Source organism: Pantherophis guttatus, chromosome 5, assembly GCF_059756535.1.
Source record: "Pantherophis guttatus breed Tessera chromosome 5, ASM5975653v1, whole genome shotgun sequence".
Lineage (NCBI taxonomy): Eukaryota > Metazoa > Chordata > Lepidosauria > Squamata > Colubridae > Pantherophis > Pantherophis guttatus.
This window is the reverse complement of record NC_142067.1, coordinates 37,052,855-37,075,010: the sequence shown is the minus strand read 5'-3', so window position 1 is coordinate 37,075,010 and position 22,156 is coordinate 37,052,855. Positions and strand designations below refer to the sequence as shown.

Here is a 22,156-nt window from a genome sequence, read left to right as displayed (position 1 = left end):
AATTCCCAAGTCAGCATAGCATAGCACAGCTAGCTGAGGAATTCTGGAAGTTGAAGTCCATACATCTTCAAGTGACTAAGGTTGAAAAACACTCATTTAGGATATTTCCTGTGGATACCCAATGATTTCCTCCTCAGGTTGTAACAATGATAAAACATCCTGATCCTGCTTAGGCAAATCCTTAAAACGTGGCTTTATTCCCAGGACCTGGATTAGCATGGAGTCTAACCCCTTGCAGACTCTTTTGCTTGTTTAATTGATTGCTATTCTTCTCCAGACTTCCTTTCAATTCTATATTGTATGGTTTTGATTGTTTTTCACAGTTGCAAATAGCCCAGTGTCTATGCCACCTATGCATTTAATAAATAAATAATGAATAAATAAATGAATGAATGAATAAAAGAAGTCCAAGCCCTGCAGAAAATTAAGGTATGTCAGTCTTTTCGGATGACATGTCAATACTGCCTTCATTGTCTGTTCATCGTTGCAGTGGCTGAAATGATCCCTGAAATAGGTTGGATACTCAGAACATCCAATATGCAACTGGTATTTCTGAAGAATACTTGTTTGCTCCAAACTTGAAGCAAACTTGTTTCAAATCTTTTCTTCCCTCCTCATTAAAACATTCAGTGCATGTTAAGAATGCAAAGTACTATAAATGTATTATATGAAATTTCCAAACAGATATTTAGGAAAATAACTATAAATTCTCCAGCTACAACCTTTCAATAGGATAGCATACTTTTTTTTTTTTACAATAAATAAATAAATAAATATTGTTTACAATTTGAAAAGTATTGTATTAATAAATTCTACAAAATGGCTGATACATTGTACCCTGGAGTACCATATCCTATTTACATTCTTCTGTGCAAATTCCAATATGCTAGAAGTGAATTATGCCAGAATGAGTTAAAGGTTAGGTGGTATTAGCCTCTTACTTCTCAGAAGTGATTCTAAATCTAGGACTTAAAAAAAAAATCCACAAAATAAATAGTGTTGCATTTAAAATAATTCCTCTTTGTACCCAGTTAGGATACTTCAAAATAATAAATTAAAATGCAAGTTCAAGTAAAAAATGGAGGTCTAAACACATAATTAACTCACATTTACACACATTACTGTATTTACCAAAGATTTACCACAGCAAACAATAGAAATGATATTTCCCTAAAGAATGACCGAGGTAGCAGAATATATACTGTACAGTAGTAATGAAACAAGCGCAGCACATATTTCTGCCTGAGGTATCCACAGAGGTAAACTGTTGGCTAACCTGATGAAGCCAAGCTTATAATTTATTATTATCCTTCGAGCCAGAGTTCCGGGTTTCATGATATGCAGGATGTACATACTCAGCAAGTCCATGAAGAGGCCTCTGCTAATAATTTCCATGTGTTGTAGCGCTGAGCTCCAGTTGGTCAGCCAGCATCACATCCTGTATTTCCACAGAGGCAGGCACAATGTTCCTATGTGTGTCAGAGAAGGACGTGCTATGCTGCAAGTTTAGCTCTATGTATTGAGGTCAATGTAAGTATTTTGTCTTCATACTGTGTCAAACAGAAAAATGGTTGGGAGTGTTGAAATAGAGTAATCAATATGAATGGAATACCCCTAAATGAATCTCCCCTTTAAACAATCAGGATTTGTTTACCTTCTAAAAGGAGATTATTTAATCCAATGATGGTAGCTGCAAAGTCTACCTGTTCCACAAAGTCTGAAGTAATGATGTTAACTCCCATGATTCCTGGTTTCTGTAACTTCACCCAGTTCAAAATAAAAGGAAGATTTCTATGAGAAATAAAGGAAAATATATGAGACATGCCTTACGCTATAGATAATAATATATTGTCTACATATATTGTGTATTACAGTGGTGGGTTGCTCCCGGTTCGGTCCAGTTATTGCAAACCGGTAGTAGCGGTGGCGGGATGCTCTGCCTACCCACCCGGACGTCATCATGAATGATCTGTGCATGCGCAGAAGGGCTCGCACGCTCACTCCCATTGCAAAATGGTAGCGAAGGTAAGTAGAACCCACCTCTGGTGTATTATGTCATAATAGAAGAGAATATTTGTATCTCAAGGTTGAACTGGGGAGTTCTTGGTGTTCTCTGAGCTAGGTTAACTGAAAATGTTACCTAGTTGGGTAATGAAACGTCTTCAAGAAAATAATCAAGGTCAGAGAGCACCAAAGATTCCACTGTGAACTATGTCTATATGATCATCTACAATACTTCTTGGAAATAAGAACATTATTTGTATTACATATTATACTTTAGCATTTTAAAAAATATCAGCAAAAGCATGCCACGTTTGAAGCCATCACATATTATAGGTCAAGAAGGGGAAAAGAAATTAACAATTGCATTGCAACACCATCTAAATTTTCCATAAGTAGGATTTTAGTGGTACATAGTAGATAAACAATACTTATATTTCTAATGTTATGTATATGTTCAGAAAATAGCTGAACATTATAGGCAGGCTATATTGTTTATCAACATTTTTTGTGCATTATTTTTATATTGTACCTAAAATTCTAAAATTGACTTTTTAATGTTGATATGCCACCTAATATCTACATCTTCCCAACAACATTTAAGCATTCAAAATAAATACTGTGAACCTGTGATTTTTTCGCACACTATGCCAAGTATTAGTTTAAAAGTTGGTTAAATTATTTACTAATAGATTAGACTACATTATGGTTTAGGGCAGGGGTCTGCAACCTTAAACACTCAAAGAGCCATTTGGACCCATTTCCCACAAAAAAGAAAACACTGGGAGCCACAAAACCCTTCCCGTGGCTGACTATTTCTTGAGCAGCCACAAAACTGGCATATGTAATTGAATTAAACGTTCTGTTTTCTTCTGAAACTTCTTTTCTTGGATTTTTCCAGGGTTGGCCTACTGGGGGGTTGAAAAGCTCAATAAATCGTGTGCAGGAGGGTATCGCACTTTACCGGTTGTGACACATATTTTGAGTGATAGGGAGCCACAGCAGAGGGGTGAAAGAGCCACATGCGGCTCCAGAGCTGCAGGTTGCTGACCCCTGGTTTAGGAAGAGATAAAGGTGCTAGGCAAACATTTAAGCAGGTGGTGTAATTTAAGTAAGTGTTTTTCCTGCCTGCTTTTTTAGTTATTATTTTAATCCTTCCCGACAATAAAGTGAGAGATGGTAGTGCTACAACATCATGAAGACTATAAGTGAATTTTTGCTTTCAAGTGTTTGGATTTGAGAAGCAAGCCACTAGAGATACAATTGATATGTGAAGAACGACAAGCCTTTTTAAATTCACTCTTATCCAGAAACCTCTTTCAAGCAATCTAAACATTGCCTAGTTCATTATGTATCTATGTAGCTTGCATTTATAGTCATATTTTATGTCAGCTATTCACCCTAGAGTAGGAATGAGAGAATACAAGCAAAATAAATAATATTTTATTGGTTTGCCTACTTTTTGCTGACTTAATATTTCTGTATCACACGATTTGGAATCTTATCCGTAATTGTATTCTTTTTGCTCTTAAAATAAAGATACAAATAAAGATAATAATTACCAATTACATTTGATAATTAGAAGGGGAAATAATTTAGCACCATCTAGTGCCTTATAACTATATAGCAATAATTTTTCAAAAGTGGAAATTTGTAGTTATAACAATGGATCTTTAACTCTGATAGAGATGAAGATAGGTTTGTTTGAGCATTCTGTGTATTGCCACTGCTTAGACTATTTTTCTGTCTATCGAAGTTATAGTAGGTTACTTGCTATATTACTCTGACACATCTAGTACTGCAATAAGTTAAAATCAATGAGAAATTAAAGTGTTAATAGACTAGATTAAGCACTGTAATTGAAGAAAACAGAACCTTGTTACTATTAATTTGTCAATATATCTTCAGAATAAAGCTAAGGATTATTACTTATTTTGGCTTTATATATAATAATGTCACTTCAATAGTAATTTTAGTTGATTCATACATCCATTAGCATTGATCAGTGATGGCTAACCTTTTTGCCATCGCGTGCCAGGAAAGGGGGGGCGGGGGAGGGTCACGCGCGCACGTGCCCACGCGCATGCGTGCGCAACCCCCTCCCCCCTCCCCCCCGCTCCTGGCACATGATAGCCTGGTAGGCCCATTTTTCTTTCTTACCTGGTTCCAGATCCTCTCTGTGTATCTAGGAAGGGCGAAAACAGCCTTTCCCACTCCCTTGGAGGCTGAAAGGGCCCATTTCCCAACTCTCGGTGGGACAGGAAGTGACATTTTTTGCTGTCCCCAGCATCCAGAACCTCTCTAGGAGTCTGTAGGAGCCTCTAGGAGTCTGTAGGAGCCTCTCTAGGAGTCTCTGGAGGCTGGGGACAGGAAAATACGTCACTTCCTGTCCCACCGGGAGTCGGGAAATGGGCCCTTTCAAGGGGGTGGGAAAGGCTGTTTTCGCCCTTCACAGATAAATAGAGAGGATCTGGAGCCAGGTAAGAAAGAAAAACGGGCCTTCCCTACCTCCCCCAGGCCCTCCAGAGGCAGGAAACAGCCTGTTTCCCTACTTCTGGTGGGCCCAGAAGGCCCGAAAATCAGCTGGCCGGCGTGCGCATGCGCCCCAGAGCTGAGCTGGCGTGCCCACTAATATGGCTCCGCGTGCCACCTGTGGTACGCGTGCCATAGGTTAGCCATCACGGGCATAGATGTTCTGAAATACAACTCCCTCATTACATTATCAGTCATGCTGATGATCCTGATACAAATTGAATATTGGAAGGCACCAATTGCTTATGAACCAGTACTGACTAAGTCTATATATCTTGCTACATCAAAACCAAACAAACCATGTTTGTTTAAGTTACTAATAACTGTTGTTAGCTTGAACAGTGAAGCGATAGTATTTGAATACTAACAAAGTTGACATGAAACTATTTGAAATTACTTATTTTATAGAAACAATAAGAGACATAATTATTCAAACAGAGATAAAGTAGGATGTGCAAAAAGCAGAGATATGAAGTGGGCAGTGAGAGGTATTTGGAAACCATTCAGAACAAACCAAGAGGGTTTTGAATTGCTCCAAAAAATGTCTGTGGCTATTTGAATTGTAATTTCAAGGAACACCTACTAGTTTTAAAAATGATATATTTTTCATCAAGTTTCCATTTAAGGATAATTAATACTTATGAAAGGGGAAACCTCTTAACGAGGAATACATTTTCATTTTTATATCCACCCACTATTTTCTTTGAGGGGTACAAAGGGAGATGATTCTGTTTGTTTTCTTTTTTGTTCTCACTGTATTTTGTGGTTGTATATTTGTGCAAAAGCTGCAGTTTAATGTACAGCTTCCAAGAATATTTGCATTCAAAGCTTTCTTTTTGGAGGTGGGGGGGGTGGAAATCCTGCTCAACTATTTCCCCAATTATCTTAAAATGTGTTACTAAGAGGTAAATTATATGTAAGGTTAAATCATCACTGAAAAAGTGCAGTTTTAAATTCACTTTACTGTGAATGAAAAAAGGCCATTGATGAGAGCAATTATTACATTTAAATTTCTTATTTTTCCTGGTCTGATCTTCCATCCCAGTGAGTTAGATGGATTGAATGAGTAGACAAAAATGGTAAATGAACAAGCAGACAAGGGGACTTTTCCCAGAGTGACTCTCCTTTTGCTCATTGGTTCTTGCTCAAGTATCCAGAAGGAGTAAACACTCCTTGTTTACTTTTGTTGTTGTTATTAGTTGCAAAGTCGTGTCTGACCCATCACGACCCCATGGACAAGATTTCTCCAGGCTTTCCTGTCTTCTACCATCCCCTGGAGTCCATTTAAGCTCACGCCTATTGCTTCAGTGACTCCATCGTCCCCTTCTTCTTTTGCCCTCAATCTTTCCCAGCATTAAGCTCTTCTCCAGTGAGTCCTTCCTTCTCATTAGGTGGCCAAAGTATTTGAGTTTCATCTTCAGGATCTAGCCTTCTAAAGAGCAGTCAGGGTTGATCTCTCTAGGACTGATCGGTTTGATCGCCTTGCAGTTCAAGGGACTGCAGGAGTCTTCTCCAGCACCATAGTTCAAAGGCCTCAATTCTTTGGTGCTCAACCTTTCTTATGGTCCAACTTTCACAGCCATACTGTCAGCGTCTCAGCGCTGACATAAAAAAGGGAGGATGAAGCTTGAACTTTTGCCTGCTAAATCCCTTTGAAGTTTCGATCTCCTTGGAGATGAGGGGGGGGGACATTCCTGTGAACTGACAGGAAAAGGAATCAGGAGAGTGACTTGGAAGATAGCCAATGAGAAGCAGAGAATTGGGGATCGGAAAGGGAGGGGTTGGGGGGCAAAGGTCAGTACTGACCGCGCAGAGTCATGATCCGGTTGCTGTACTTGAATAAAGAGAAAATTTCCTTAAGGATTGGCAGTTTGGAAGTTCATTTATTTTGAGATAGCATCGAAGCCTGACACATACATTGCAACTGGGAAAACCATAGCCTTGACTATACGCACTTTTGTTGGCAGGGTGATGTCTCTGCTTTTTAGTATGCTGTCTAGATTTGCCATAGCTTTCCTCCCCAGGAACAAGCGTCTTTTAATTTCTTGGCTGCAGTCCCCATCTGTGGTGATTTTGGAGCCCAGGAAAATAAAATCGGTCACTACCTCCATTTCTTCCCCATCTATTTGCCAGGAATTGAGAGGGCCAGATGCCATGATCTTAGTTTTCTTAATGTTATTGAGTTTCAAGCCAACTTTTGCACTCTCCTTCACCCGCATCAAGAGGCTCTTTAGTTCCTCTTCACTTTCTGCCATTAAAGTGGTATCATCTGCATATCTGAGGTTGTTAATATTTCTCCCGGCAATCTTAAATCTTAATTCCAACTTTTGATTCATCTATCCCCGCCTTTACTAGTGGGCCCAATATTTCTTCAAGCAGGGAGCATAGGGGAAATGGAAGAATAGGAAGTGTATCTTTCTCTGAACTATTTTCTATGCTGCTTCATCTACAGAGAAATGGCCAACAAGGAAATGGATTTTATCACTAAATAGCACAATGGATCAAGGGGTGCCAAGACTGTTCAGCAAAAAAACTCTCATGCCAAAGGGTTATATGTGTCTTGTCTTACATGTATATCCACAAGAAGCAAAACTTAGAAAGAGCTGGGAGTTTCACAGCTGTGGCAATTTCTTCCTCCTTGCTCCTTTCCAGCCTTTGGTGAATAGTAAAGGAAAGAATTTGCTCTTTGCTTCTTCCTCTGAAATCTTCTCACCCAAGTGTACATTTCTCCTTCAAAAGAAGACTGATGATAGGTTTAAAACTACCTTTTTGAAATGTCTCTAGTACATAAAGTCACTTCAGTTTCAGCCAGAAAGAAACAGGAAAGACAGAGCCTTATTTTATCCCAGAAGATAATGCCTGTTTATATTTTATAATAGGAGGTCACGTATGAATTCCAGGTAATCAAAGGACATTCTCTCTGAATGGAAAGAACTGGTTTTGCCACCTCTATTGCCTTCATAGTGAAACACAGAAATAAAAAATGTTTCAGTCACAAAAAATATTTCCTAATCTGAAAAGCTATTATTGTATATGCCATTCATTTAATGAGCCTTTATGATGTATGTATGCACATTTCCATAAAATCTAAACAGAATTTTCGTCACATCACAAATTTATCTCTGAAGGATCCTAACACAAAATCTGCTTAATGTATTCTTCTGAAACTTAAGAATGACACTTTTTCTCTTTCATTTTTCTTAGTTTCTTTTAATTGGTTCTAATGGAACAGGAAAATAGGTGGCATATTCTCTCTGCCTAAGCCCAATTTGCAAGTATCTCCAGAGGACAGTTCCCAGTCTTCTTCTTAACTTCTTCTTTTACCACTTCAGGTGTTGAGGGCGATTCAAAGTTCTGGTTCTTGCTCTTTTGGAAACCTCAACCATTGTTATTTGATGCTGTGGTAGTCTGTTTCTGATGTTGTTTGTCCATCTTCTTCTGAGTCTATCTCATGTTCTTTGGCCTTCTCTTTTTGTATATGCCTTGTATGACTGCACCCCATTGTATAACACCAACGCAATTATTACATTTGCAGATGACACAACAATGGTGGGACTCATTAATAAGAACAATGAGTCTGCTTATAGAAAGGAAGTACAAGGGCTGACATTGTGGTGTAAAGAAAATAATCTTACACTTAACACCAAAAAAACTAAAGAACTTATACTTGACTTTAGGAGGAAGAGAGATGTACATTTACCATTATACATAAATGGTGGTGAGGTGGAGAGGGTTGTTAGTTTTACATTTCTGGGCATTTATATCTCGAAGGACCTCTCATGGACTATGAATGTTCATGAGAACATGCTTGTGAAGAAGGCACAGAAGAGGCTGTACTTCCTGAGAATGCTCTCAGCATCTACTTCTGTCCTACCATCGCAGCACCATTGAGAGTGTCCTGACATATGGCATTCTTGCATGGTATGGGAGCAGCTCTGTAGTGGACAAAAAAGCTCTACAGAGAATCATTAAAACTGCCCAGAATATCATCGGGCTCCAGCTACCAGCCCTGGATGACATCTTCGAATCTTGCTGTTTGAGGAAGTTGCATAACATTGTCAGAGACTCTTCCCCTCCTGCTTACAATCTTTTTGGACTGTTGCCTTCCAGCAGAAGATACAGAACAATTAAAACTCGGATCACACATTTTCTGAATAGTTTTTATCCCAGAGCTATAATTGCACTCAACAATGAACTAAAGGGCCACCATCAGTGAGCTGTTGAACAGCATTACTTGGTCTGTTGTGTGGATGTTTCGGTGGTTTAGGGGTGGGGAATTTGTGGTGGGTGGGAGTGTGTTTGGGGATTGTTATGTGTGTTGGACCTAGTCTTTGGGTGTTAAGTGAATTTCGTTGCATGGGTATACTGTGTATACACGTATAATAACAATAAAGCTGTTGTTGTTGTTGTTGTTGTTGTTGTTGTTGTTGTTGTTATTATTATTATTATTATTATTATTATTATTATGAGTCCCAAGACATGCTCTCCAGCTTTTTATTTGCTGTTTTTCTAGGTAGTTTAAGATTGATTCTATGCCAATTCTTTCTCTTATGATCTCATTTCTGATTTTATCTTTTCTGGTTACTTCAGCAGCTTTCCTCAAACATCTCATTTCCATGGTGACTAATTTTTATTTATCTATTCCCAATGACTTTTACAATAATCTCCCAGGAATCAAAGGATTGTACCCTTAATGACTTTACAAGGTGGGCCGGTTTATTTAGTTAATTATCAATAGTTGGACAGAAAACATTAGCAGATACTTACCTGTGAACAAGAGTGTTTTTCAGGCCACGGCTGAGGTGCCGTGCAACAGTTTTGACTCTTGGTGTGAGAATAGCTTGGGAAACATGGAAAGTTCCATGTTTTGCTCGCTCATTCAGGGTGGTCTCCAAGAACTGCAGTAGTTTATGTACATTAGTTGTGTTTGCCCAGGGAGCTGGCATTTTATTCCCTGCCCATAGGACGGGGTATGTTTCACATATAGAATGATGATAGAAAACAAGAACCTGGAAAAATGGAGGTAAAAATAAGGCAACCGAAATCTCTGCCTGGATTAAATTCATTTATATTCATATCACTCTCTAACAATGGGCAAAGAATACAACAGTATGGAAAACATTATTGTCTGCGAGGCAGCACGGAGATATGAAAAGTAAAATCTGGCCAATATCACGTCAAGTGTTACTAGATAAACTCATAACTTGTTACTACCAGTATCATCTAACAAACCTTCCAAAATTGTGGAAACAATTTGAAGGGCTTTCAACATTTAATAAAACTTGCTATATAATCCTATTATATTTGCAACAACGAAGGTGATACTGAATTGGACTGCATGAGTTGCCACTCCATTTCATTTTAGTCCTGGAATAATCAGTCAGCACTATCTGCCTTCAAATACTTAAATTAGTGTCATCACAGATTAAGAGAATTGTTGCCATTATATTTTACCAACCCTCCTTTTGAATCCACAAGGGGAAAAACAATAACATCTCCTATGCCATACTGCATTGTGAGAGCTTTATTTATAGGTTTCCCTCATTTGGATATCCTTTTCTTTTTTCTCTGGAACATAAAGGCAGTCCCACAACAAATGGCTGAGTTACTGTTGAATTATCACCTATAAATGTTTGGTTATGATTATGAATTAATGTATCACATTCATTTGGAAGCAAGTCCCTCAACATTCTAACTTTTGAGGTTTGCCAGATTCACCATCTTGCTCTTTTTATTTTTGTCTAAATCTGGTTCTGATGAATGTTTTTATAATATTGGTTTTATTTGTGTTGTGGGTTGCTCAAAGTCATTTGTAGTTAAACAACATAAAACTGAATAAATAAACTTCTATTGCTAGCATCTATATTCAAATACTGCCACCTGGTGGACAGCTTTGGCACATGCTGCTGTTTGATTTATTTGTGAGCGAGCTGAACAAAGCTATTCACATAGCTAAAGTTGAAAAAGAAATGGCATAGATGACCGAGTCTCAGTGGTGGGTTGCCCCGGTTCGCACCAGTTCTATAGGACCAGTAATAAAACTGGCAGGAGGCTCCGCCCACCGACCCTGACATCATCATAACGCTTTTGCGCATGTGCAGAAGAACACGCACGCGAGTGAGTAAAGCGAGCACGCGCGGCCCTGTTGGGAACCAGTAGTAAAGGTAAGTAGAACCCACCCTGCCGAGGAGATCCCTATTTCTTCAGAATACGTTAATTTTGGAGGAAGAATAAGGATAGCTGCCTTGCAGAACTGAAATAATTGGAAAAGTTCAAACTTTGATAATCCAGGAGGAACAGAAAGTGTGACAAAATTGGGAAAGGCAGATAGTTCACGGGAAAGACAATAATATTGTGGTAATGTAGCTTTTATGAAACATGGAAAAAACAGAATTGAAAATAGATCAAATTAAATGGGACAGAACTGATTGTAGGGGTAGATAGGCAATTATTAAAAGGAGGTCTGTGTTTAGCTAGAATGTACAGAATCAGGAGGCTGGCCTTGAGGGAAATAGGCACAAATTATTATATAAATAGAGGGCATTCTTTAAGGCCTGGGAAACATGACAGTGTGCAGAAGAGACTCAAGCAAGCTCTTCCTTGGTTTTCACTGGGATTTTAGGGATGGGAGGGGGCAGAGCATAATCAAGCTTGTACGATTTTGTTATTATAGCCTATTTCAATAACGTGAACCTCTTTCAGCACAGGTAGTTCTCAATTTACAACAGTTCATTTAGTGATTGTTCAAAGTTACAATGGCACAAAAATGGTCACTTATGATTAAAAAAATCCTGTACCTGCTGTTGCTTTTCCCAAAGACTTTGCAGTGTTACATTTTCTACGCATTCTTTTGTGCAGAGTTTTGATCCAAGTATTTCTTCAATCTTGCTGATAAGGTACATGTGATGATTCATATCCATGGCATAGAAATGATTGAAATCCAGAAAAATTACTTCTTTAGGATGATGGGTTAAGAAGTTATCTATCTCCATAAGTCCATCACATACTGTGGTTCCAAACAAGCCATGTATAAAGTAGATTTCCTGTCCTGCTTCACCTGGTTTGGAAGATACACGGAGGTCAAAATAGCGTATTCCACTGTCAAGCTGCTCCTTGAATGTCAGATTTTGTGTTACTGACCATTTCTTCATTAGCTTTTTTACCAAAGGAATTTTAGCTATTCGCCGAATTGCTATGGCTTGATCTGGTCCCACAGGAGATTTCTCATCCACCCAGTAGCTGAAGGAGTCATGTGAACCTATATGGGGAAAAAAGGCAATATGTTATTCTTGCAAATAAAAAAGGACTCCGTTATAGCAATAGCACTTAGACTTACATACCGCTTTATAGCCCTCTCTAAGTGGTTTACAGAGTCAGCCTATTGCCTCCAACAATTTGGGTCCTCATTTTACCCACCTTGGAAGGATGGAAGGCTGAGTCAACCTTGAGCCTGGTGGGATTTGAACTGCCAAATTGCAGCAGCCAGCAGTCAGCACAAGTAGCCTAGTACTGCACTCTGCCACTGAGGCTCTAACCACTGCACCACCGAGGCACTGTTCAACTAAATTACATACATACATACATACATACATACATACATACATACATACATACATAATCTGTTCTTGTCCAGTGCATGCTTAATTTCTGGCAAAATATTGGAGATCACCTTACTCTGCCAGGATCAAATAAAGAAAACCTAACATAAATCTGGCTCAAAATATACCAAACAGAATCATGTTGCACTCCTGTGCATTTGGAGACTGAATTTAAATCACTGAACTGGCTTATTATATATCTTGAATCTGCCTGGATACTAACCTCTGAACAAGTCGGATATTTGAAGAATACCAGCAGTAATCATTACATATCTACATTCACACACACACACACACACACACACACACACTATTTTAAAAATCCTTGCCTTTCCAAATGGGATCCCTAATTTTATATTATTCCAGTGTGAGGTGACAATAAGATGGAACAAATATCAGAGCAAAGAGGCCAAACAATGGAATATACTGATATTTTCATTATACAAATGGACAATGCATGGATAGTTCATAAATACTACATATGCATAATGCATATATGTTAAAAATATGTGCAAATGTATATATACTAATGCATACATGTTAAAAATAAAATAGAATTTTATTACTAGATATAATGATTCCATCCAATCTTAGTGTAAATCAAATTTCAGATGTACTTAAAAATGATCTCCTAAGAGATCAATGTGCGCTGGACCTGAACTGGGGTGACGGCTCGTGTGCCCACAGAGAGGGGTATACAAAAGAAACTAACAGAAATGCAATTTTATAGACTTGAGTTCATTTGGCTAGTAGGGCAAACCTTTAAATCCTAGCAATTACATAATTATGGTTTAATTCATTTAAAATAATGCAAAAAATATAATTAAATATCGAAGATACCAAGTGTATCAAAGGGAGATAATTAATTTGAAATTTTCTACTTCAATAATTGATCACGTCTGTGCAAAACAATAAAACAAAACAAAACTGGATGAAGACAGACCTGTGCTGGAAGATTATTGGGTAGCATATACATTTAAATAATAATAATGCTTGGGAAGGATTTAATAGATGGCTAAATATGCCAAATCCAATCTAAATATCTGTGGACTGTGCAGCCACCTGGCTGAAGGACAATTCGCATAGATTCTGCCTCACTAACCTTTGGGAGTTTTTAAATATTTCTACAGGCATGTGAATGGGAGCAATTTTATATCAATACCATTTACCAGGATTTTCAAAAAGCATTTGACAACATTGCTCCTCAAAAGTTCTTGAGATAAAAGGATCAGTTATAAGAGGATGGTTCTTTAATGGGCTGCTAACAGCTAAAATGAGAAAGCGAAATGAGAAAATGAATAAATGGGCAATTTTCTCAACGGAAAGAAGCAAGAACTGAAGTCTGTCAAGGAACTGTGTTGATGTCGGATGTTCTCTAAACATGTACATAAAATTAAACAAACGACCCAATTTCTAAGCTATGGAAGCAGCTTACTGGTATCTTTTGAAAAAAAATTAACAGATTTAAGAAGCCTTACAATATTTATTTCAGTAAAGTGTGTAGTAGAAGAAGTTTTTTTATAGCATGATCCATATTCAAAAACGGGCTGTTTCAAATATTTTGTGTGGAGGGTATTTTGAGCACAAGGTTGAGTATTTAAAACTTCAAACAACTCTCTGACCCCAGAACACTATCAGGATGACTGAAACTGCCTATTTGGAATGTGACAGGAATGTTTCATACTTTAAAAAAATACGTTTTGAAGATGAAATGGCACTGCACACACAAAATAATTCTAATATGAAATATTCTGCATGCAACTAAAGTAAAGGTAAAGGTTCCCCTCGCATATTATGTGCTAGTCGCTCCAGACACTAGGGGGCGGTGCTCAACTCCGTTTCAAAGCCAAAGCCAGCACTGTCCGAAGACGTCTCCGTGATCATGTGTCTGGCATAACTAAATGCCAAAGGTGCACGGAACGCTGTTACCTTCCCACCAAAGGTGGTCCCTATTTTTTCTACTTGCATCTTTTACATGCTTTCAAACTGCTAGATTGGCAGAAGCAGGGACAAGTAATGGGAACTCACCCCGTTATGCGGCACTAGGGATTCGCACCGCTTAACTGCCGACCTTTCGATTGACAAGCTCAGCGTTTTAGCTACTGAGCCACAGTGTCCCTTGCATGCAACTAGGTAGGGCCATTGGTGGCATACCAGGTCCCCTTGTGTAGAAATCCACTAACTGCTCAGCTATTTTTTAGTATTTAAAATATTGTATCTCTTTCTCACACAGTCTCTTTCCATATGACTGTGCCATGCAGTTTGTGAGTATTTTTTTTTTAATTTGCAAGTGATGCCCTGCTTCATGTGGCAATCTTATGCAGTGCACAATTTGCACACCAGGTGGCCCTTCCATGGGTGTATAACTCTCAACTCTATCCTAGTTATGACAAAAGTAACATTTTAAAAACGTGCTTAAGAAAAGTACACATTTCCTTGGAAACTGAAATTCATGGGACCTCTAACATATTTTACAAGTATCAAAGCACAATATTTCACAATTAATCCGTCAATCAAACCAAAAATACTCACAAAATGGTAATACTAAAATAAATATAGCATCACCTTTCTCTTTTCCTTACCTTCAGTTTGTTATTGATATTCTGTAATTTGGGGTACTGGAGAAGCCAATTGTCACAATATTTCAACTTTTTCATTCTAAAAACATTGCTCAAAAATATATCTATGAGCAAGCAAATAATACGTAACTGTCAAATAGCAAGCCATTAATGGTTGATAGATATCTTCCACGTGTACCGTGATTCATTCTTAACATTCATAGAAATTAACATGCAGCTTAGTCACATTCAATTATATAAGAACATTATGTGCTAACATATTTTCATATTACATCATAGGTGAGGTAAATTATAGCACATGAAGTAAATTATAATGTACTCAAAACAGAAATAAATCTTGCTGATGTAATGTTAAGAGTTCATAGTGTGCAGTATTTCTTAAACACATATAGAATTACACACACACACACACATGTGTGTGTGTGTGTGAGATTAGTATAGTACCTTTACTAGAAGAAAAGTAAAAAGAGATAAAAATAGTAGATACCATCAGCCTTCCTTTAGAACAGGAAGAACAACCAATAAGAAGTTTTGTTCCTAAATAAAGGAATAAAAGGTACATAGAGAATTTGGGGTAGGAAGAAATGTATTGTACTTGTACTTATACTCTATGTATACTTTTTACTGTTGGATTTATTAATAAATTAGATTTTTTAAAAAGAGGTACTGCTTATTAGAAATATTATTTACCAGCAGTGGACATATTCATACCATTGGCTTATTTTGAATCTTTTAAATTATAAAAATTTAAAAATGTTGTTTGATATTTGAGATATTGTAAACAGACAAATCATTGTTTTAAAAACTAAGTTATTTACCAATAACTTTTAAAACAGATTCTAGTGTCCTATTGTAGGAAGTTAACACCCACCCCTTTCCTAGAGGAATGAAATATTTTAGGAAATATTAAAAAGGCAGAATATTATGTTTCCCTGGATGAGAAATGGAGAAGCATGTTTTAAAGACGAAGCAGCTCTCATCTTCCTGTCCCACCCTTTGTCAATGGGCCAGAGGCAGAAACTCAATCTTTGTCAATGGACCATCATCTGCAACACAATAGGACCCATCTAGCAACAGAAACTAACACAATAGGACTCATCTAGCAACAGACACATGGCACCTGGGAAGATTACATCAGCCAGCAAGGCTAGCTAAGACCCCTTCCCCCTGGGAGTCTGACAACCAATCAGGATACTCTTTCTGGGCCCCAGGAAGTTGAAAGCCAGAGAGAACATAAAACCCGGGGACTCACTGCGTCTCGCCCCTTTTCTGTTCAGGAACTCAAACCATGTGATCCTATCCACCATCAAACCATCTTTCCAAGCCGTCTCCATGTTTCCAGTGTCTTTTTCCCCACTTGGAGCTGAACCCAGAAGGATATTTCTTCCTACACTATCAATTTCATCCCTTTGATGGCTTGAACATTGAGAATGTAAGTGCTATGATACCTTGTCCTATTAAAACGCATTAGGGTTGGTGTCAAGTACTTAAATACTCTTCTTGCTCTTGTGTTATTAAATTTAAGTAGATGCTTATAGGAATGAAACAGAAGGGTGCATTCTAATTGGCTTATTCTATATTCAGTCTCTTAATGCTCATTTCATCTGCTACATCCATGTGCAGCTTTCCCTACCAACAATCTGAATGACTTTACAGCTACATGAAGTAGACCGATAAAATCCTTGTAATCTGTGATAAAGATAAATATTCTTTCTTACAATTCTGCAAGAAAAGTAAAAGAAAATTCTGCAGAAAAAGTAGTTTTACATTTTATTTCAAATGAGGCGGCTTTGGGAGAAAAAAGTAACAACTTAAATCTGGAAAAATTGATATGTGAATTTTAAATAAAGATTTTTAAAAATTATTTTGTCTCTCTCTCTATTATCTATAATGTAGATTTTATATAGTAACAATGCAAATTACTTTTAACATGATACACTCTCTAGCCCCATTCGTTTGTCAATAATATTTGAAATGAGATTTTTGAGCAAACATTTGGCAAAGCAGTTGTATTAGCTACTGTTATGACTCATTAGCCCATTTCTTCATTTACATCTTCAGCACCAAGATGAAACAGCAGGTTGTGCGTTATTCCCTTTGTTAATTGCAAATAAAACACAAATCAAAGATCACCATGTGCCAGCTATGGATTTTCCAGTTGTTTAAGGTGACTAGACTTAAAGGAGAACAAATGATTCATCTAATCTGGTATTCTGAGATTAGTTGAAGTCAACTATGGTTATTGCTAAGTAAAGGTCAATTCTCCTAATGAGCTTACATTTGTAATTACATGCTTTCAATCTAATATAATATGGGAATGTTGTTTGAGCTCAGCTAATGAACAGCTTTTATGAAAAAGATACAAGTATACTTTATCATGAATAAACATGAATACTCACGATAAAGAATACTTTATCATGAGTAAACATATTCCTTCATAGCACTATTAAGCCACATCTATTTATTTTAATAAGTAGAAAAGGCATTCTCCCTATTTAATATCTTCTATATATAACTGAATATTTAGATATAGTAATACTTGATTTAACAGATTCCCAATTAACAGACTTTGGAAGCAATGGACAAAAGTTTTGTCCAAACGGGCCTCTGAAATAACAGATAACTCTTTCTTGTTGTTTTTTGGGATATATAAAAGAAGCAAACCAATAAATAAATCTATTATTTGTATGCCACTTGGGAAATGAAGGTTCATTGTCCCAAGTAGATATTTGTTCCAGGCCTGCAATTTGGGGGGGGGGGGGAGAAGGATGATCCTTTAACTACTTTATAACTTTGAGAAAAATAAATTAAATGTATCCTTCATTGATTTTTCAAGAAGACCTCTTTGTTTATATTTCGCCTTTATTATTTTTATCAATAACTCAGAACAGCAAACATATCCAACACATTTTCCTCTTCCTATTTTCAAGACAACAACAACCCTGTGAACTGAGTTGGACTGAGAGTGTGTGACCAGCCCAAGGTCACCCAAATGACTTTCATGGCTAAGGTGGAAGTCATGGTCTCCAGTTTTCTAGCCTGGTGCTTTAACAAATAGACAAAAGTGGCTCTAATTTAAACCATATATGTGCAAATTTCCTTTTGTCCAAATTTAGACTTAAGGTTAGTCTGGCTGTAGCCGAATTTCTAAGCTGCTGCATTTATATGCAGGAAGAAACTATTTCCTGAATGATTTTGCTTTCTATGACATGTCAACATGTGTCTCATTTTCTTTCTTAGCTATTATGGTTCTCTTGGGTCCTTTGACTGTAATAAACTTTTCATTCATTCATTCATCAATGAAATGTATCAAATTCTTATTCTGGGATAAAGCTTCTCAGCCCCCACCCAAACACACACTGTATTCTGTAAATCTTAGACTATTATATAAAACATGTATTCTGATTTTGTGAAGGAAGGAAACATTTACAAAACGTTTTATACTCCATTTTAAAGAAGATACTCATTTAGTAGATACAAATCAATAATGACATTTCATTTTCCAGTTAATTTTTTTTTCTTAAGTGCAAGATAATAACTAGGTCTTTAATCTGCCCAACCCCACATTCTAGATCTCATTTAGATCAATGGTACCTGCCTTCACATAATTATCATAATCACACACACACACACCCCAGATACGTTTAAATTACAACTTTCAAAACTCCTTGGTTTCCTGGTTCTTTAAAACTCAATTGGCCTTTTTCCTCAATCTGTTGTCCTGGGGGAATAACCTGGGGGAAACCTGGCTTAATAGCAGTGACTGTGAGTGGGATCTTGGAGTCTTAGTGGACAACCAGCTAAATATGAATCAGCAGTGTGCAGCGGCAGCTAAAAAAGCCAATGCAATCCTAAACTGCATTAACAGAGGAATATAATCAAGATCAAGTGAGGTACTAATACCACTCTATAAAGCCCTAGTAAGACCACACTTAGAGTACTGCATCCAGTTTTGATCACCACACTATAAAAAATATGTTGAGACTCTAGAAAAAGTGCAGAGGAGAGCAACCAGGTTGATTAGGGGACTGGAGGCTAAAACATACGAAGAACAGTTGCAGGAACTGGGCATGGCTCATTTAGTGAAGAGAAGAACTAGGGGAGACATGATAGCAGTGTTTCAATATTTGAGGGGCTGCCACAGAGAGGAAGGGGTCAAGCTGTTTTCCAAGCACCTGAAGGCCAGACAAGGAATAATGGATGGGAACAGACCAAGGAGAGATTCAACCTAGAAATGAGGAGGAACTTTCTGACAGTGAGAACAATCAACCAATGGAACAGAAGTTGTCTTTGGAAGCTGTGGGAGCTTCATCACTTGAGACTTTCAAGAAAAGATTGGACTGCCATTTATCAGAAATGGTGCAGGGTCTCCTGCTTGAGCGGGGAGTGGAGGTTGGACTAGATGACCTATAAGGTCCCTTCCAACTCTGTTAATCTGTTAAATCTGTCCTCCAGATGTAACAAACTCCAATTCCTACAGGCCTTGCCCATCGCGGGTCTCGCAGGCCAGCACATCTGGAGGGGATTCTCCAGAGCAGGGGTGGGCAATTGTGGCTTTTACAACCTGTGGACTTCAACTCCCAGAATTCCTGAGACAGCCAAGCTGTCTCAGGAATTCTGGGAGTTGAAGTCCACAGGTTGTAAAAGAGCCACAATTGCCCACCTCTGCTTCAGAAGAAAGTGCCCTTTTTCTATTTTTTTTTTTTATTTTTTTTTGCCAAGCACGTTTCATATTTCTGGGATGCAGGCTGAACCCCGCCAGGTGTGCAACCTCCCTCAAAAGAAGGATAGACGCAAAGGCAGGCAAAGTCGGTTCGGTCGTCGGTTACCTGGGATGGCCAGCGTAGAAAGCGGCAGGGCGCTGAGGACGGGCGGCAAGGAGCCCATCCAGTCTGCGTTGCTGCGTTGGGTTGCCATTCCTCGCCTTCAGCTCCGGCTTCGGGAACGCTGATGCGCCGAGCGGCTGCTTCTCCCGTCCACGGCGGTTCGCGCTCCTAGCTGCAGCGCGTTGGAGTAAGCGCCGGCAGAGGCTCCTCTTCTGTCATCCTCCGGGAAACTTGCCAAACCGAGAGAGCGACTGCCGCGCCCTCGCTCTGCCTGGGACGCCGCGCCTGGCCGGCGCTTAAAGTCCCCTGCATCCCTGTGGCGAAGGCAAAGGAGGCTGATGAGGACACCGACCTCGCTCCGCGGGCGGCGGGCGGCGGGAAAAGCTGCCAAGTCGGGGGGACTGCCCCCCCCCCCGCTCCCGCCGCCCTCTGGCTTTCATGAAACGGCCCCTAGTCCTGGCGCGCCTCTCCAAACCTGGGCGCCGGGATTGATCTACAGCGCCACCATCCGGCCGTCCAGCCGTGGCGTCACTGCTTTCGTGACAGCCGTGGCGGGCGGCGATTTGGCCTGACGGGACTTGCTGAGCCGGCTGAGCTCTTACGCGTCGCCTTGTTTCTTCCGGAAATTCTGACTTTTGGTTTTGAAGGCGGCGAATCGTCCCAAAAAATAATAACACAGCCGTCGTGGTCCATTAATTATAGGTGCCTGACCTAAACACGATTGTTGATTGGTTCATCGGACTATAATTTTCTAAAAACAACCACCCATCAAAATCAAAATCGCCAAATCCGTATATGGGAACCAAGTCTACACTGGCATTGTTTGATACCACCAAACCCCACCCCAATCCCTCCAAAGCAGGTTGGCCCGCGATCGTAACTCTGTTTTAGCCTTAAAATCCTGGAGCTGCAGAGAATGAGAGAAAGCAGTCTTTGCTCACCCCAGCTGACCCGAGAGGAGTTCAAATAAGCCGCAGCATTGACTTCTGGGGATTTCTACCCAACCTTCTCAAATCTAGGTCATCCTTGGGGAAGGAAGACAGAAGGAAACTGGACTAGAAGGAAGGGATGCTCTGGAGAGATGTTTTTCTGTAATGTTTTTCTTTTCCCACAGCCCCAACCAGATCGGATCTTTTTTTCAAACTCAAACTTTCTTTTGCTACCAGTAGTTTCTCTCGTCCTACTAAAGGTAGTCCCATTCTATTCAGTTTTCCTGATAATGCACAGATAAGAGTCCACAGCTCCCTCCAACATTCTGTCTGGCTAGGGAGGGAAAAGCATTTAGTCAAACTCCTGGAACTAGGAAACATTGTCTGGCCAACAAGTGGCACAAAGCAGAAATAAAATGGATTTTATTTCCACCCTGTGGTTGGCGTTCATACTGCACGCTTTTGACCACCAGCCAAATATCTGAGTGATTGCTAAACTGCTGAGCTTTGCTGTTGTCAGGTGATCTATCTTCTGCAGCATTCCACCGCCCAGGAGAACTATAACCTAGAATGGAGAGCAGCCCAGCAATCAGGTCCTTTCCTCAGTATAGTTCAAATTATAGATCTGTGTTCTGGTGGTGATTTTCAAAGCTGGCAACTTTAAGATGGATGGACTTCGATTCCCAGAATTCCCCAGCCATTCTGATAGTTGAAGTCCACCTGTCAAAGTTGCCAAGTTTGAAAAACACGACTGTTAAATTTTAAACAAGATGGTGGATGTTGGGGGAGATTGTCTTCAATCTATTCTCTGAAAAGCAAGGGGATGAGCTAGGATTTCCTGCTAGTTGTAGAAAAAAAAATATCCACCAGAGCTCTAATGTTAAACAAAAAGAAATAATTTTTCCTCTTAATATAAACTATAGTGGAATCAGGAAAAAAAAAAAACATTTAAGCGTTTCAAATAAGTTAACATTATACAAGTAACCAAATCTAGAGCTAGTTCCAGAGCAAAGCAAAACTTTTTATGTGAAGATGCTGTTAATTATATTTTCTTTAAATAACAATGTATATATTCTTTACAAAGACAAAAATCTAGAAATTGCACTCCAAATATTCATATATATAATATTTAATGAAACTGGCTTTAATCTACAAAAGCTTATGCCACAAGAAAAGTGTCATAGAATTATTTCTACACATGTTCATTCCTACATTATTAAAAAGTTCTCTTGGAATCCTAGAGGGTTGTTTTAAGTGTTCTTATTCCGGCAACATCTTGGACTGGTGATATAGAATAATTTCTGTTAAAAAAAATACAAGACCCGGAGATCTGATATCCTTCGTATTGTTGGAAGAAATCTTCTTCTAGGTTCTGCTCCAAGTGGGGAAAAAGACATTGGAAACATGGAGACTGCTTGGAAAGATGGTTTAATGGTGGACAGGATCACACGGCTTGAGTTCCTGAACAGAAAAAGGGGCAGATACAGTAAATCCTCGTGTTTTTATGCTCTCTCTGGCTCTGCATTTCTTGGGGCCCCAAAAGAGTATCCTGATTGGTTGTCAGACTCCCAGGGGGTGGGGGTCTTAGCTAGCCTTGCTGGCTGATGGTAACATGTGCTTCCCAGGTCACATGTGGTGAGTTTCTGCTGCTATTGTGTAGAGGGCTAATCCTATCTTTGTTGGATCTTTGG

At 38.9% G+C, this 22,156-nt stretch overlaps 1 protein-coding gene across 3 annotated transcripts; it reads right to left on the bottom strand.

The window, feature by feature from the left end:
- Nucleotides 1-1,098: 1,098 nt before the first annotated feature.
- Nucleotides 1,099-21,550, bottom strand: PLCXD2 (phosphatidylinositol specific phospholipase C X domain containing 2). Of its 3 annotated transcripts, none has more exons than XM_034413272.3 (5): nucleotides 19,540-21,550; nucleotides 11,331-11,791; nucleotides 9,301-9,542; nucleotides 1,655-1,791; nucleotides 1,099-1,550 (listed from the first exon to the last, which is right to left on the bottom strand). In XM_034413272.3, the coding sequence occupies exons 1-5, from the start codon at nucleotides 19,625-19,627 to the stop codon at nucleotides 1,546-1,548; spliced, it is 933 nt and encodes a 310-aa protein (XP_034269163.1). In that variant the 5' UTR covers nucleotides 19,628-21,550; the 3' UTR covers nucleotides 1,099-1,545. The 3 variants fall into 3 exon arrangements, with proteins under 3 accessions (XP_034269163.1, XP_034269136.1, XP_034269172.1); XM_034413281.3 differs by lacking the exon at nucleotides 1,099-1,550 and adding an exon at nucleotides 3,461-3,528 and having other exon boundaries at nucleotides 1,699-1,791; XM_034413245.3 differs by having other exon boundaries at nucleotides 1,099-1,791.
- Nucleotides 21,551-22,156: the final 606 nt, after the last annotated feature.

Excerpts from the sequence above, each read along its gene's own strand:
- PLCXD2 (XM_034413245.3), bottom strand. The coding sequence starts at position 19,627 with ATGGCAACCCAACGCAGCAACGCAGACTGGATGGGCTCCTTGCCGCCC. Across the intron at positions 11,792-19,539 it reads TTCTACGCTGGCCATCCCAG|GTTCACATGACTCCTTCAGC; the intron begins GTAACCGACGAC and ends TTCCCCATATAG. Across the intron at positions 1,792-9,300 it reads AAAAACACTCTTGTTCACAG|AAATCTTCCTTTTATTTTGA; the intron begins GTAAGTATCTGC and ends TATTTCTCATAG.